General features: G+C 37.4%; 1 protein-coding gene across 3 annotated transcripts in view; it reads right to left on the bottom strand.

The window, feature by feature from the left end:
• The window catches only part of FAM151B (family with sequence similarity 151 member B), a 37,165-nt gene extending 25,827 nt beyond the window's left edge, over positions 1-11,338 (bottom strand). For 2 of the 3 annotated variants that reach the window (XM_047731652.1, XM_047731651.1), the window contains exons 1-3: positions 11,102-11,236; positions 4,769-4,894; positions 1,333-1,498 (exon numbers count right to left, since the gene is read on the bottom strand). In XM_047731652.1, the coding sequence (XP_047587608.1) occupies positions 1,333-1,498; positions 4,769-4,894; positions 11,102-11,126 (317 nt within the window). In that variant the 5' untranslated portion in view covers positions 11,127-11,236. Of the gene's footprint in view, positions 1-1,332; positions 1,499-4,768; positions 4,895-11,101; positions 11,237-11,262 lie in introns of those variants that run through there. The other variant, XM_047731654.1, reaches the window with a different exon arrangement.
• Positions 11,339-13,994: the final 2,656 nt, after the last annotated feature.

The raw sequence follows: 13,994 nt of genomic DNA, 5'->3' as shown, positions 1-13,994 counted from the left end.
ACTCTGTGACAGTAAGCAGTCTACTGACTCCTCTCTGCTTCTTTTTCCTCATCTGGAAATGAGGATGATAGCAATAAGCTACCTCCTAGGATTGCTATGAGGATCAAATGAATCAACACATTCAGTGCTCTTAGAAAAGTGTTTGACACGGTATACATGTCCATAGAACTGTTAGATAAACTCATTTCCCTTCAAATATGTTCTGACCAAAAAATCTGCAATCTTAGTGGCTCAGCATACGTGTGTGTGGGAGCTGCTAGAAATGAATGAGCTGAACTGACTAGTGAGCAGCCACAGAATGTATCAGAGAGAACAATTCAATGGGCAATAGTAAACATATACATGAAAAGGCAAGGAGAGCTAAAACTGAGTCACCAAACATTAAAGAGGTGCAGAGGGAGAGGCAAAGTGAGAGGGAGAAGCAGATTCAGCGCTGGGCAGGGAGCCTGATGCAGGGCTTGATCCCCACACTCTGGGATCATGACCTGAACCGAAGGCAGATGCTTAACCCACTGAGACACCCAGGTGCCCTAAATCCTAGACTTTCATAGCAGTCCCCTTCATGGGGCTTATGGTGAGCTTCTGTAGTAGCACAGTATATTCCTGGCTTTACCTATAATTTTTATACTGCTAAAATACCGCAAAAGTAAAATTTTCCATGATAGCCACAGAAAGGGAAATAACACTTAATCTTGCTCTTCACTGTCAATGCTTCCAAAATAAAATTTATAAAGAACTCTTGGATTATTGAAAGACTTCTAGATAACTTCCCATATACAAATACAATGTAAATCAGGTAGGATATGCATTAACTACCCAAACTACTACCAACTCTCTCTCAGATTACTTTTTTTTTTTTTTTAAAGAGGGTAAGTTGTGGGGGCAGGGTTGGGAGGTAGGGAGAGAGACTCCTATGCAGGTTCCATGCCCAGCACTTAGTGCAATGCGGGACATGACCTCACAACCCTGAGATCATGATCTGAGCTAAAATCAAGAGTCTGATGCTTAACTGACTGAGCCACCCAGGTTCCCTTCGGACTACTTTTAGTGAAAGTAGCATTTTAAATTTTATCATTCTATTATCACAATGGTCATTTGTGATAAATTCCTTTGTAAAAATGAATTTAATTTTAGCTTCAAAGGGTTCCTAAGAAACAATTTAAGTGAACAATTCAATAGGTCTTAGGTCCCTTCTTGAAACATACTAGTCTGTAATTCCATTTTCAGTTTGAAGTATAAACTTAGTCAAGTACAGATATATGAAGCTATTAACCTTTTATTTTCATTGTTACTCTACAGCAACTAAAAGACTGAAAATGTTTATACAAATACCTCTTGAAATCCAGCTTGATGCCTTTATTGCTTTTTATAACTGCAGTCAGCCATTCCTGTAAAGTATTATCACTATTTGTTTCAGGAGGATGGGCCATGATTGGTTGGCTATATTCTGACCCATCACTCGGAAGAAGGACATCAGCCTCTATCATGTGAGCAGTACCTGTCCAAATAAAAGAACTTAAGTTAATGCTAATAAAACAGAAGATGTCAGGTCCAGTAGTCTTTTGAGGAAGACAAAAACTAACATTTACGGAATAACTACTAAGTACCAGGTACTGTACTAGGCCTTCACAAGTTTGTTTGTTTCACAGTTGAGCAAACAGGCGAGGAGTTAAATGCCTTTCTGTATATCTACAGCTCTTAAGCTGATGTTAAAATATTAATTTCTTTCCAGTACATAGCAAAGTGAGTATACAAAAGGAAGGATTAATACGTGTTCATTGAAGTTTCTGAGAATAAAATAGTACTTTTATCTTCTCACTCCTCACATTAGAAACTATAGATATTTATTGCTTATAGTGACACTTTTCCTGAAGATGTTACAAAAGTTTTTTAAATACATATTTTATTCTCAAAAAGACTCAATGTTTTCTGTTTTTCTTACCAGGACATTTTAAAATATGAATGTGTTTAAAATCTAAATGTTAATAAATAAATAAAATTTAAATGCTGAAACCATAAAATAAAATTACATTATATGTAATAACTTCTGTAACAACTTTGACTATTCTGAGCTCTAGATGTGTTGACAGTGCAATAAATACCAAGTGGTACTTTTACATTGTTTCTCCTGTACTCTGTTTTTTTAAAAATCATAGACATTGTTGAAAATCCAGTTTCCCATGTTAACCAAACTGAAACAGATGTATTAATAATAGTTATACTATGTTTAAATATTCTGGGAGAAATAAGATAAACCACTGAAATATAGCCTTCATATCTCTAGGATCCTCTCTCTTTTCCTTTAGCCTAAAAAGAAATCACAAAACTAACCATGGCTGAGAAAAGGGATTTGTGAAGAGCATTTCCAAACTATAAAATTTGGGGCTCTGGTTTTGCCTAACAGAATGTAAAAAGGACATTATCTGAAGACTAACCTATGAAAACTTCCTGGATCAACATATTGATCTATTGATCTCTATACTATTTTTAGTATAGTATAATAAAAAAATACTATATTTTTAGTATAAGATTTCAGCATATACTATTATGAATTATAAATTTTTAACAATTTTTTCCAAATTTTTAGTTGCTATTACATAGAAATAAAATTTATTTTGTTTTGACTTTGTATCCTGAGATTTTTCTAAATTTACCCATGAATTTCAATCATTTATCTGTGAGATTTTTGATTTTCTATATATACAACCATTATGTCTGTAAATAGTACTTTACTTCTTCCTTTTTTCCATTTTTAAAAATTAACATAGGGGTGCCTGGGTGGCTTAGTTGGTTAGGCATCTGCCTTTGGCTGGGATCATGATCCCGGGGTTCTGGGATCCAATCCCAAGGGCTCCCTACTTAGCAGGGAGTCTGCTTCTCTCTCTGACCCTCTCCCCTACTCATGCTCTCTTTCTCCCTCTCTCTCTCTCAAATAAATGAATACAATCTTTAAAAAATTGACATATAATTCACAGACCATAAAATTCCACTTTTAAAGTATACATTCAATAGTTTCTTATTTTTTATTTTTTAGATTTTTAAAAAATTTATTTATTTGACACAGAGAGAGAGAGAGAGAGAGCATAAGCAGGAGGAGCAGCAGGCAGAGGAAGAGGGAGAAGCAGGATCCCCGCTGAGCAGGGAGCCTGATGTTGGCTCCATCTAGGACCTTGGGATCATGACCTGAGCCAAAGGTAGACACTTAACCAACTGAGCCTCCCAGGCACCCCAATTCAGTGTTTTTTTAGGATATTCAAAAGGCTGTGCAACCACCACCAGTACTTAATGCCAGAAAAATTTCATTATCCCAAAAAGAAACCCTGTATCCATTAGCATTCACTCCCTATTCTCTACTCCCACCAGCTCCTGGCATCCACTAAACAACTTTTTCTTGAGTGTTGCTTTTGCTAAAATTCATTTATTACACAATCACTGTGTGGTTATTATGTGCTAGGCACTGTTTTAGGTATCAGGATTCCATATTAAACCAAAGTTGCTCCTTTTGAGAAGAAAGAATAACAGTTAAAAAATATCTACAGGGGCGCCTGGGTGGCTCAGAGGGTTAAGCCTTTGCCTTCAGCTCAGGTCGTGATCTCAGGGTCCTGGGATCGAGCCCCACATTGAGTTCTCTGCTCAGCAGGGAGCCTGCTTCCCCATTTCTATCTGCCTACCTCTCTGCCTACTTGTGATCTCTCTGTCAAATAAATAAAAAATCTTTTAAAAAAAGAAAAAAAAATCTTTACAGTAAAAGAAATACATATTCAGATACATTATCCAGATATATAATTGAGTAGGATGCAAAAGATACATTAATTTTTACAATAAAACTTGGGACTGTGGAGTTTTCCTTGTTGTACCAGGTCACTTTGAGCTATGCCCTAGACCTCTCTGGTGATAATGCTTTCAGTCTCCTGTGCTGCTGCAGCCAACATGGGTACTTCATAGGAAGTAGCTAAAAAAACTGCTATAGTGTTCATCTATAATGAAGGGATGTATATAACTATATATCCTATATAGATATATAGAGAAATAGATAAAAGATATATATAGATATAGACAGATAAATACATACATGTGAGATATATATATATATATTTTTAAATAGATTAAGTTAGTAAACCAAAGTCCTGTTTTCTAGCCCAAGGCAATTAATTATAAATTAGTACACAATGGCTTCATCCATCCATTAACATACTTATTGAAATTCTCCTTAGTACACTATGAAGGACACAAAAATATGTAAGACATACAACAATGATATTAAAAATTTTTTCAAATGACTACAATGTATAAGCAAGTGTAATAATATATTGAGAGTTTCAAGTAGACACAGAAAAAGTAAATCACTTTTGGAAAATAAGAAAATTCTCCCATTATGCAAATTTGTTCATTTTGTAAACAAAATGAGATCTTTTATTTTATTTTTTTTTAAAGATTTTATTTATTTATTTGAGAACAAGACAGTGAGAGAGAGCATGAGGGAGGAGAAGGTCAGAGGGAGAAGCAGACTCCCCATGGAGCTGGGAGCCCGATGTGGGACTCGATCCCAGGACTCCGGGATCATGACCTGAGCCGAAGGCAGTTGTCCAACCAACTGAGCCACCCAGGCGTCCCCAAAATGAGATCTTTTATAAAAATACTTATGTCAGCCTACAATTTGCATTTTGATCATCTAAGTCTTTGGTACCTACAAATATGCCTACATATCACAAAAAGACCTGAATCAATTTATTATCCAGTGTAAATACAAGAAACTGTATTGACTTACTTTTCAGTGCCTCATTCAGTTGTGCCTTATGGTTAGCAGCATGATACCAGACGATCTCAGCGCCATCTTCTGTTGTGATCAGGTTATTTCTCAGAAAATATTCTAGTACATTTTCACTCCAAGATCCTAAAACAACATTTAAATCAAAATGAATGGATTGTTTTTCATGGGGCAAACATTTTTTAATAATATTGGGCAGAGCATATTTTTGGGGAGAATAAAAAGTAGTTAAACTGGAAATTATACAAGATTTCAAAAATTGAGAACAAACATTATGATGTGGCAGGTGTATATTATATATATATATATACATATATATATATATAAGCTAGCTATATATAAGTAATAATTAGTAAGCATATAGGATAGTCTATCTGAAACTCAGAAGCACGAGGAAGTAGGGAGGAAGAAAAAGAAATGGTAAGAAGCAGTTATTTTAAAGATTTTTAAAAAAAATTTATTTGACAGAGATCACAAGTAGTCAGAGAGGAAGGCAGAGAGTGAGAGGGGAAGTAGGCTCCCCGCTGAGCAGAGAGCCTGATGCGGGGCTCCATCCCAGGACACTGAGATCATGACCTGAGCCAAAGGCAGAGGCTTTAACCCACTGAGCAACCCAGGCACCCCAAGAAGCAGTTATTCTAAAGCAAGAATTTTCACATGATATTGTTTCCAATCCTGGACTATAAACAAGTAAAATGTATGTGAAGTCATATTAAAAGCTATATTAAAACTTCTTAAATTTTGTGCAACTTAATTGTTTTCTTCACCTGAGGCCCCATTCTATATTCATATAACAATTTAGAATCTTAAACAACACATGTAAGTATATTCACCTTCAGATTATGAATCTCAACAATATTTATATGAGTGACTAAGCTTCTGAATTAGTAATCATAGATTTATCTAGCAGGTAAAAATACACATAATTCCCTATCTATCAACTACTTTTTGGCTCACCATATTTTCTCTTAATTAAGCCTTAAAATATGTGAGTTAAGACTAAAATACTTGAATTCAAGTCTACTCCATTCTATGTCATATCCCAATATAACAATGAGAAAAATAGTTATGTACCTAATTCTTGTTTATTCACTTAAACATTTTAAGTCTACCAAATGGCTGCAAATTCCTTACGCATGAGATTATGTCTTCTGTTAATTTTTTATTAACTCTGCCTAATAAACTGTTAAAAACCTACAAATGGCCAGCAGAAACTGCCAATTAAGACATCAAGGAAAAAGCAAATTTTGATTAGAGAATGGAGGGACATAAAAAAGAGAACTTCTTAGTATGCATGGAATTTAGCAACCACTCTGTATATTGAGCTACAGAATAAAGGTGAGAGTTAGCTATAGCATCCACTATAATCCAAAATTACATGGTTCTATTTAGCATATGCAACAGTCACAGACTATTCAGACTCAGATGAAAATACATAGCAATTTTTTAAATACTTGAGTTAGGCATTTTTAGAAGGCACATTAATTATAGGCTGAAACAGAAATGTCCTACAATGGAAAAACAATTAAAACATAGTATATCTTCATGATAAAATATGTGACTGTTATAGTTGTTTAAAAAGTTTTTTAAACCTGGGTGAGGCAGCTGGTTAAGAATCTGCTTTTGGCTCAGGTCATGATCTCAGGGTCTTGGGATCAAGCCCTGCATCCCTGCTTGGCAGGAAGCCTACTTCTCCCTCTCCCACTCCCCCTGCTTGTGTTCCCTCTCTTGCTGTTCTCTCTCCATCAATAAGTAAATCTTTAAAAAAAATTGTAATAGCAAGATTGAAAATAACCTAAATACCATCAACAGTGATTCATTAAATAAATTATGGTATATCCGAGCAAAGGAACATTATGCAGCCATTAAAAAGAATGAGGCAAACCCATATCTACTGATATAATCTCAAAGATATGTTAAACGGAATAAAAGCACAATGGAGAACAATATGTATAGGACTCTGGCAGGAAGAATAAAGACCCCTCCCCTGCCAAAGATGTCCATGTTCTAATTCCAGTAAATTGTGAATATGTTATATTACATGGCAAGGGGAATTAAAGTGACAAACAGAATTAAGGTTGCTATTCATCTGATTTTGAGGTGTGGAGATTAGCTGGGATTATCCAGGTGGGCCCACTGAACCACAAAATCCTTGCAAGTGAAAGAGAGAGGCAGGAGAGTGGTGTCAGAGTGATACAATGTAAAAAAAACAACAACCAAAAACCAAAAAACTTCACTAGCCATTGTTGGCTCTGAAATGGGGGAAGAGACCAAAAGTCAAGGAACTCAAGCAGTCTCTAGAGGATGGTGAAGGCTAAAACACAGATTCTCTCCTAGAGTCTCCAGAAGGAATGCAGTCATGCTGCCACTTTGATTTTAGGTCAGTGAGACCATTTTAGACTTCTGACCTACAGAACTATAAGATAATAAACGTGTGCTGTTTCAGTAACAAAAACTAATGCTCTAAAAAAACCTAGTCTGTATATTTTTTAAAAAGTAGGAGGAAACAAAAAAAAGAGATATAGTATATGGTAGCATGCATGTAGACTATGTTCTTAAAATTCAGGATTGTTAGTGTCAACGAAAAGAAGAGGCAGTACTGAAATAAAAGCATTTAGCTGAGGTCTGAGAATTGCAATTTAGGGAGTTTTTAAAAAATTCTAAGTCAGGGGCTTTTTAAGACAAAGAATGCTTCTATATGTTGTTTTATAAAAATTTTAACTGGTGTTGAGGGCAGAAAATTAATCTTAGCTAAACAGAGTTAGTTGCTAAGTCTATCAATAAGAAAAAGTCTGTTACTGTAGTAAGTTGCAGGTACTCCTGCAGAGTCCTTGGAATATTTGCAGTTTAGCCCAGTTCAAAAGTTCAAGGTTCTACCTGATGAGAAGGTGTGTAAACCCCTCCTCATTAATTGCCTTCTGGCCCCCTTGACTTAAGTTATTCCATTTTATTTTACCAGTCACATTAGAAAATATATCAAAAAGTTACTATTGGCATTGTGTGGGCATTTTTTCCTACTTCAACATATTCTACAAATGTTCTATAATCAGCATGTATTATATTTACAATCAGGAAAAAACTTAAGCTGAAAAAAGAATATGTTACCAAAGCTGTCTAATGTGACTATTTAGGATTATGTAAAAATACTGTAAGCTTCTGGGCACCCCTGTGGGGCTTGGTTGGTTAGGGCTCCTGGGTGGCTCAGTCAAACATCTCACTCTCGATTTCAGCTCAGGTCATGATCTCAGGGGCCTGGGATCTAGTGTTGCATCCAACTCCTTGCTCAGCAAGGAGTATGCTTAAGATTCTCTCCCTCTCCCTCCCACTCCTCAATCTCTCTCAAATAAATAAATACATCTTAAAAAAATAACAAAGATACTGTAACCTTCTGGAGTAGAACTGCCTGGTTTAAATTTTTCTTTTTCTATACATTCCTTTAAAAAAAAGATTTTATTTATTTATTTGACACCAGAGAGAGAGAGAGAGAGAGAGAGAGAATATAGCAGGGGGAGTAGGAGAGGGAGAAGCAGGCTCCCCACTCTGGGGTCAAGTGACAGGGACACACTAGTTACCAGCTTCTGGAAGTTGTATAACAAAAAGCTGGAATACTGCTTGGCCACATCTCGTTGTCTTCATTTCTCACTCTTGCCCAATTCCAGGAGAAATCAGACTAACCAAAACTACTCTCCATTCGATCTACTGAAATTATAGATCAGGTAAATGTCACTTTCAACCAGGACCTTAAGATGCAACATTCCTATCCCCTCACCACTCCTTTGCAACATCATACTAGAAATACTACCTATGCACTAAGACAATAAAAGTAAATAAAAAGTATATAAATTGGGGAAGAAAATATAAAACAGTCTTTATTCACAGACAACATGATTTTATATGCAAAGAATCTGAAGGAATCAACACAAAAACTCCCAGAATTAGTAAGTGATTTTTGCAAGCTTGAAGGATACAGGGTTAATATTTTTTAAAAAGTCAATTGTTTTTCCACTTACCAGCAAAAACAAGTGGAATTTGAAATGGAAAATGCAATACCATTTATATTAGCACCCAAAATTCAAAAATACTTAGGTATAACTCTAACAAAATATGTACAAGATCTATAAAAGGAAAACCACAAAATTCTAATAAGTGAAATAAAAGAACTAAATGGAGATATTCCATGTTCATGGACAGAAAGACTCAATATTGTCACGACATCAGTTCTTCCAACTTGATCTACCGATTTGAGCAATCACAATAAAAATCCCACTAAGTTATTTTATAGATATTGACAAACTGACTCTAAAGTTTATACGGAGGGCATAAAAACCAAAGTAGCCAACACAATCCTGAGGGAGAATAACAAAGAGGTGACACTACCCAACATTAAGACTTACTATAAAGCTACAGTAATCAAGGCCAGGCAATACTGGTGAAAAAAACAGACAGAAAGATCAATGGAATAGAACAAAGAGCCCTGAAGTAAATGCCCTCTAAATATAAAGCCCGGATCTTTGGCAAAGGAACAAAGGAAATACAATGGAGTAAAGAAAATCTTTGTAACAATGATGTGGGAACAACTGGACGTCTACCTGGAAAACAATGAATCTAGAAACAGACCTTATATCCTTCACAAAAATTAAATGCAAAACTATAGAACTCCTTTAAGATAATATAGGAGAAAACCTAGATGGCCTTGGGTATGGTGAAGATACAACACCAAAGGCATCACCCATGAAAGAAAGAATAGGTAAGCTGAACTTCACTAAAATGAAAAAAACTTTTGCTCTACAAAAGATGGTATCAAGAAAATGAGAAAACAAGCCACAGACTTGCAGAAAATACTTGCAAAAGACATATCTGATATTGGACTGTTATCCAAAATATACAAAGAACACTTAAATCTCAACAGTAAGAAAATAAACAATGTGATTTTAAAAGTAGGTCACTTTACAAACCGTAAAGACTCTTAATCTCACAAAACAAACTCAGGGTTGCAGGGCGATGGGGGTAGGGTGAGGGTGGTGGGGTTACGGACATTGGGGAGGGTATATGCCATGGTGAGTGCTATGAAGCATGTATACCTGGCGATTCACAGACCTGTACCCCTGAGGCGAATAATACATTATATGTTTATAAAAAAATAAAATAAATTAGAAAAAAGGTCACTTTATCATCATATATAAAGAAACGCCAACCATTTGAAAAAGTCATTATATGTCATAATATGTCATCAGAGAAACAGAAAACAATGAGGTACAACAACCCACCTATTACAATGTCCAAAAGCTGGAACCCTGACAACACCAAATGCTGGTGAGAGTGGAGCAAAAGGAACTTTCATTCACTGTTTATGGGTATGCAAAATGGTACAGCCACTTTAAAAGTTAGGCAGTTTCTTACAAAACTAAACATATTCTTATCATACAATCCAGCAGTTGTGCTCCTTGATATTTACTCAGAGGAGTTGAAAACTTAAGTTTTCAAGTTACAAAAACCTGCACGAGGATGTTTACATTGGCTTTATTCATAACGGTCAAAAATTAGAAGCAACCAACATGTTTTTCAGTGCATCAATAGGTCAATAAACGTTGGTACATCCAGACAACGACCAGGAATATTACTCCGTGCTAAAAAGAAATGAGCTCTCAAGTCGTGAAAAGAACCTTAAATGCACACTATTAAGTGAAAGAGGTCAATCTGAAAAGGCTACATACTGTATGATTCCAACTATATGACATTCTAGAAAAGACAAAACAACGACTAGTGGTTATAGGAGGTGGGTGCGAATAAGCGGAGCACAGAGGATTTGGGGATCAGTAGAACTATTTTGTACGATACCATAATGAGGGATACAAAGCATTAAACACCTGTCTAAACCGAAAGAACAGACACCACCAACAGTGAACCCAAAGGTAAACTATGGACTTCGATTATGATGTGTCAATGTAGAGTCACAAGAATCGGAAATGTTGGTATTAAGCGGAGGCTCTGCACGTATTCAGGTAAGGGGTATATGGAGAATCTCGGTGACTTCCAGCTCAATTATCCGATGAATCCAAAACCACCCTAAAAAAGAATTCCTTTTTTAAAAGGGCCCAATATTCTTGCTATTCTTGGCCGCATCATAGGCTTTAACACCCACGCGAGGAACCAAGATTCTAAGCCAGTCCACTGAGAGCGCAGCGAGGACCCCCAAGAGCAACAGGGCGTGGTGCTTCCGCAGGAGTCTCGCAAAGCGCTCCAACTATAGGTCGGAGGCCAGAGAGCGTGCCGGACTGCGAGCCAATCGTGGGCAGCCTTTCAGGGACCCACAGAGGCGGGATCCGCGCTTACCAGGGCCCCCAGCGGTCGCTGTCATGGCGACGGCCAACCGCAGTCCGCGGAGGCGCGGAGCTGTGGGCCACCGCGGTTGACCTTCACAGGTGGCGTGGAAACCCTGGAAACCCGATTCAACAAACGACACACAAAGGAGCCGCCTCCCTCGGGCCACGGACCTCCTAGGTGAGGTTTCCAAGCGGAGGCGGAAAGAGAAGCAGTGCGCACGCGCAGAGGCGGAGGCTCGAGTTTCTCCAGCGCGCGCAGAGGCGGAGTCTCGAGGTTGGCGTGCGCCGTGCAAGTGTCGCGCTAGTTGCTCCTTTGAGAGAGTCAGAAAACGGGTAGTTCTGAAGAACTCTACGTCAGGGAAGGCGGAGGATGAAGCTCCAAGATTGAAAGAAGTCACTGGTGTGGGGTACGATTTTCCAAAGTTGAATATATTTTCTCTTTTTTATTTTAGTAACATCCTAAAATGACATGGAATCATTTCCTCGTAAAAACGAGTGTTTCTTCACAAGGGTACCAAAGTTAACTTAAAATTTTCTTTCTCCCTCTTCCTACCAGTGTTCATTCACGAAACACTTGTAGCAACTGGATTCTCTCACCCGTTGCCTTTTTTTGCCCACAACTCTTTACTTTCCGCAGCCAAACTGAAACTAGAAAAAGACCTCAGTGGGAGGTCTCAGTCAGAGCACTGACATTTTCTCGCCCTGTGACTCTAATACATTTCAGTCAGTCGTAAAATTGGGATGACACATCACCGGACACATAACGCAAATGGCAGCCCTTCAGATTTTAATATATTGTAGTCTTTCCCCACTTGAGTTGTAATTATTTCAGTTTGTCTCCAGTCAGGCTTCCAGTGTTCTCTGGAGGTTCTCCAGCTGAGTCAAAAAGATTTCTAGAGTTTCAGAAAACGCTAAATTCTAATGATTTCAGTGTTTTTTTTTTTAAATCGTTGAGATATACAGTTGGTTGACTATTTGATTTGCAGTTCCCTAATGATAAAAATGTTATCCATTTAGAGTGTCCAAGGCAGTGTATTCATAGAATTTTGTAACCACACCACAGTCAACTTAACATTTTCGTCACCCCAGGGCAGTTACTTTCCATTTCTTCCCCAGCGCTGTGCAACCACAAATCTACTTTTTGTCTCTGTAGATTTGCCTATGCTGGACACTTCACTTAAATGGAATCATACGTGTTAGTCTTTTGTGACTGGCTTCTTTCACTTAGCATGTCTTGGCAAGGTTCCTCAGTACTGTAGCATGCATCAGTACTTTGTTCTTCGTAGCCAAGTAAAATTCCATTTTTGTATATACCACACTTTATTTGTCCATTCACCAATTAATGGACATTTGCATTGTTTCTGCTTTCGGACTGCTAATAACTAATACTGCTTATAAGCATTCTTGCATAGATTCTATATGGAAGTATGTGGAAGGAATTTCTCTTGAAGTAGAATTGCTGGTTAATATGGTAACCTTATGTTTAACTTTTTGAGGAATTGCCAAACAGTTTTTATTTCATTTTACTTTATTTTATTTATTTATTTGAGAGAGAGTATGAGCGGGAGGGGCAGAGAGAGAGGGAGAGAATCACAAGCTGACTCCATGCTGAGTTTGGGGACTGACACAGGGCTTGATCTGAAGACCCTGAGATCATGACCTCAGCTGAAATCAAGAATTGGATGCTTAACTGACTGCACCATCCCTGCTGAACAGTTTTAAAAGGCAGATCTCCCGTTTTTGCATTCTCCCCCGCAAGGATTAAGAGTTCCAATTTCTCGGGGCACCTGGGTGGCTCAGTGGGTTAAGCCTCTGCCTTCGGCTCAGGTCATGATCTCAGGGCTCTGGGATCGAGTCCCACATCCAGCTCTCTGCTCAGCAGGGAGCCTGCTTCTCCACCCCCGCTGCCTGCCTCTCTGCCTGCTTGTGATCTCTGTCAAATGAATAAATAAAATCTTTTAAAAAATTCCAATTTCTCTATATCCTCAAGAATAACTGTTATTATCTGTTGATTTTTTAAAAAAAATTGTAGCTATCTAAGTGGATAATGAAGTAGTATCTCATTCTGGTCTTGATTTGCATTTCCCTAGTGATTAATAATATTGAGCATATTTTCAAGTGCTTATTGACTATTTTCTTTGGAGAAATGTTTATTCAAATCACTTGGCCACTTTTAAAAGAGATTTTATTTACTTATTTATTTGAGAAAGAGAGAGAGAGACAGCATGCAAGCTGGGGGAGCAGAGGGAAAGAGAGAGAGAGAATCCCAAGCATATTCCATGCTGAGTGCAGAGCCCGATGCAGGGCTCAGTCCCATGACCTGAGATCATGACCTGAGCTGAAACCCCAAGAATCGGACACTTAACCAACTGAGCCACCCATGTGCCCCTTTTGCTCATTTTTAGTTGGGTCATTTGTGGGCTTTCTTTGTTGAATTATAAAAATTCTTTATGAGGTCTGACTCCTAGTCCCTTAACATACATGATTTGCAAGTATTTTCTCCCATTTTGTAGGTTGTCTTTTCACTTTCTTGATGCTATCAGCTGCACTTCAGAAGTTTTTATGGCCTATTGGTTATGGTATTAGGTCAGTTTTCGTAGATTTTACAGTTATGAATTGATTCAATTAAAATTACTCTTTACTATTCATTTGTGAGAGCTGTACACTGAAGTATGTGTGGCATAAAACAATGATGTCTGAGATTTGGTTGAAAGTACTCCAGCAAAGAAATAAAGGGATAGATGAAACAAAAGTAGAAAATCTTGAAAATTGTTGAATCTGAGGTTTGTCATAGAATGGGCATATGGAGCTATATCATCCTATTCTCTCTACTTTTGTGTAGCGGAAAATATATTTTTATACCAAATACATATCTGATTACTTTTTTTTGGGCACAAAGGAAA

Source organism: Lutra lutra, chromosome 5 (assembly GCF_902655055.1).
Source record: "Lutra lutra chromosome 5, mLutLut1.2, whole genome shotgun sequence".
NCBI lineage: Eukaryota > Metazoa > Chordata > Mammalia > Carnivora > Mustelidae > Lutra > Lutra lutra.
Note: the sequence above shows the minus strand (reverse complement) of the source record. Positions and strands in the feature narration are given on the sequence as shown.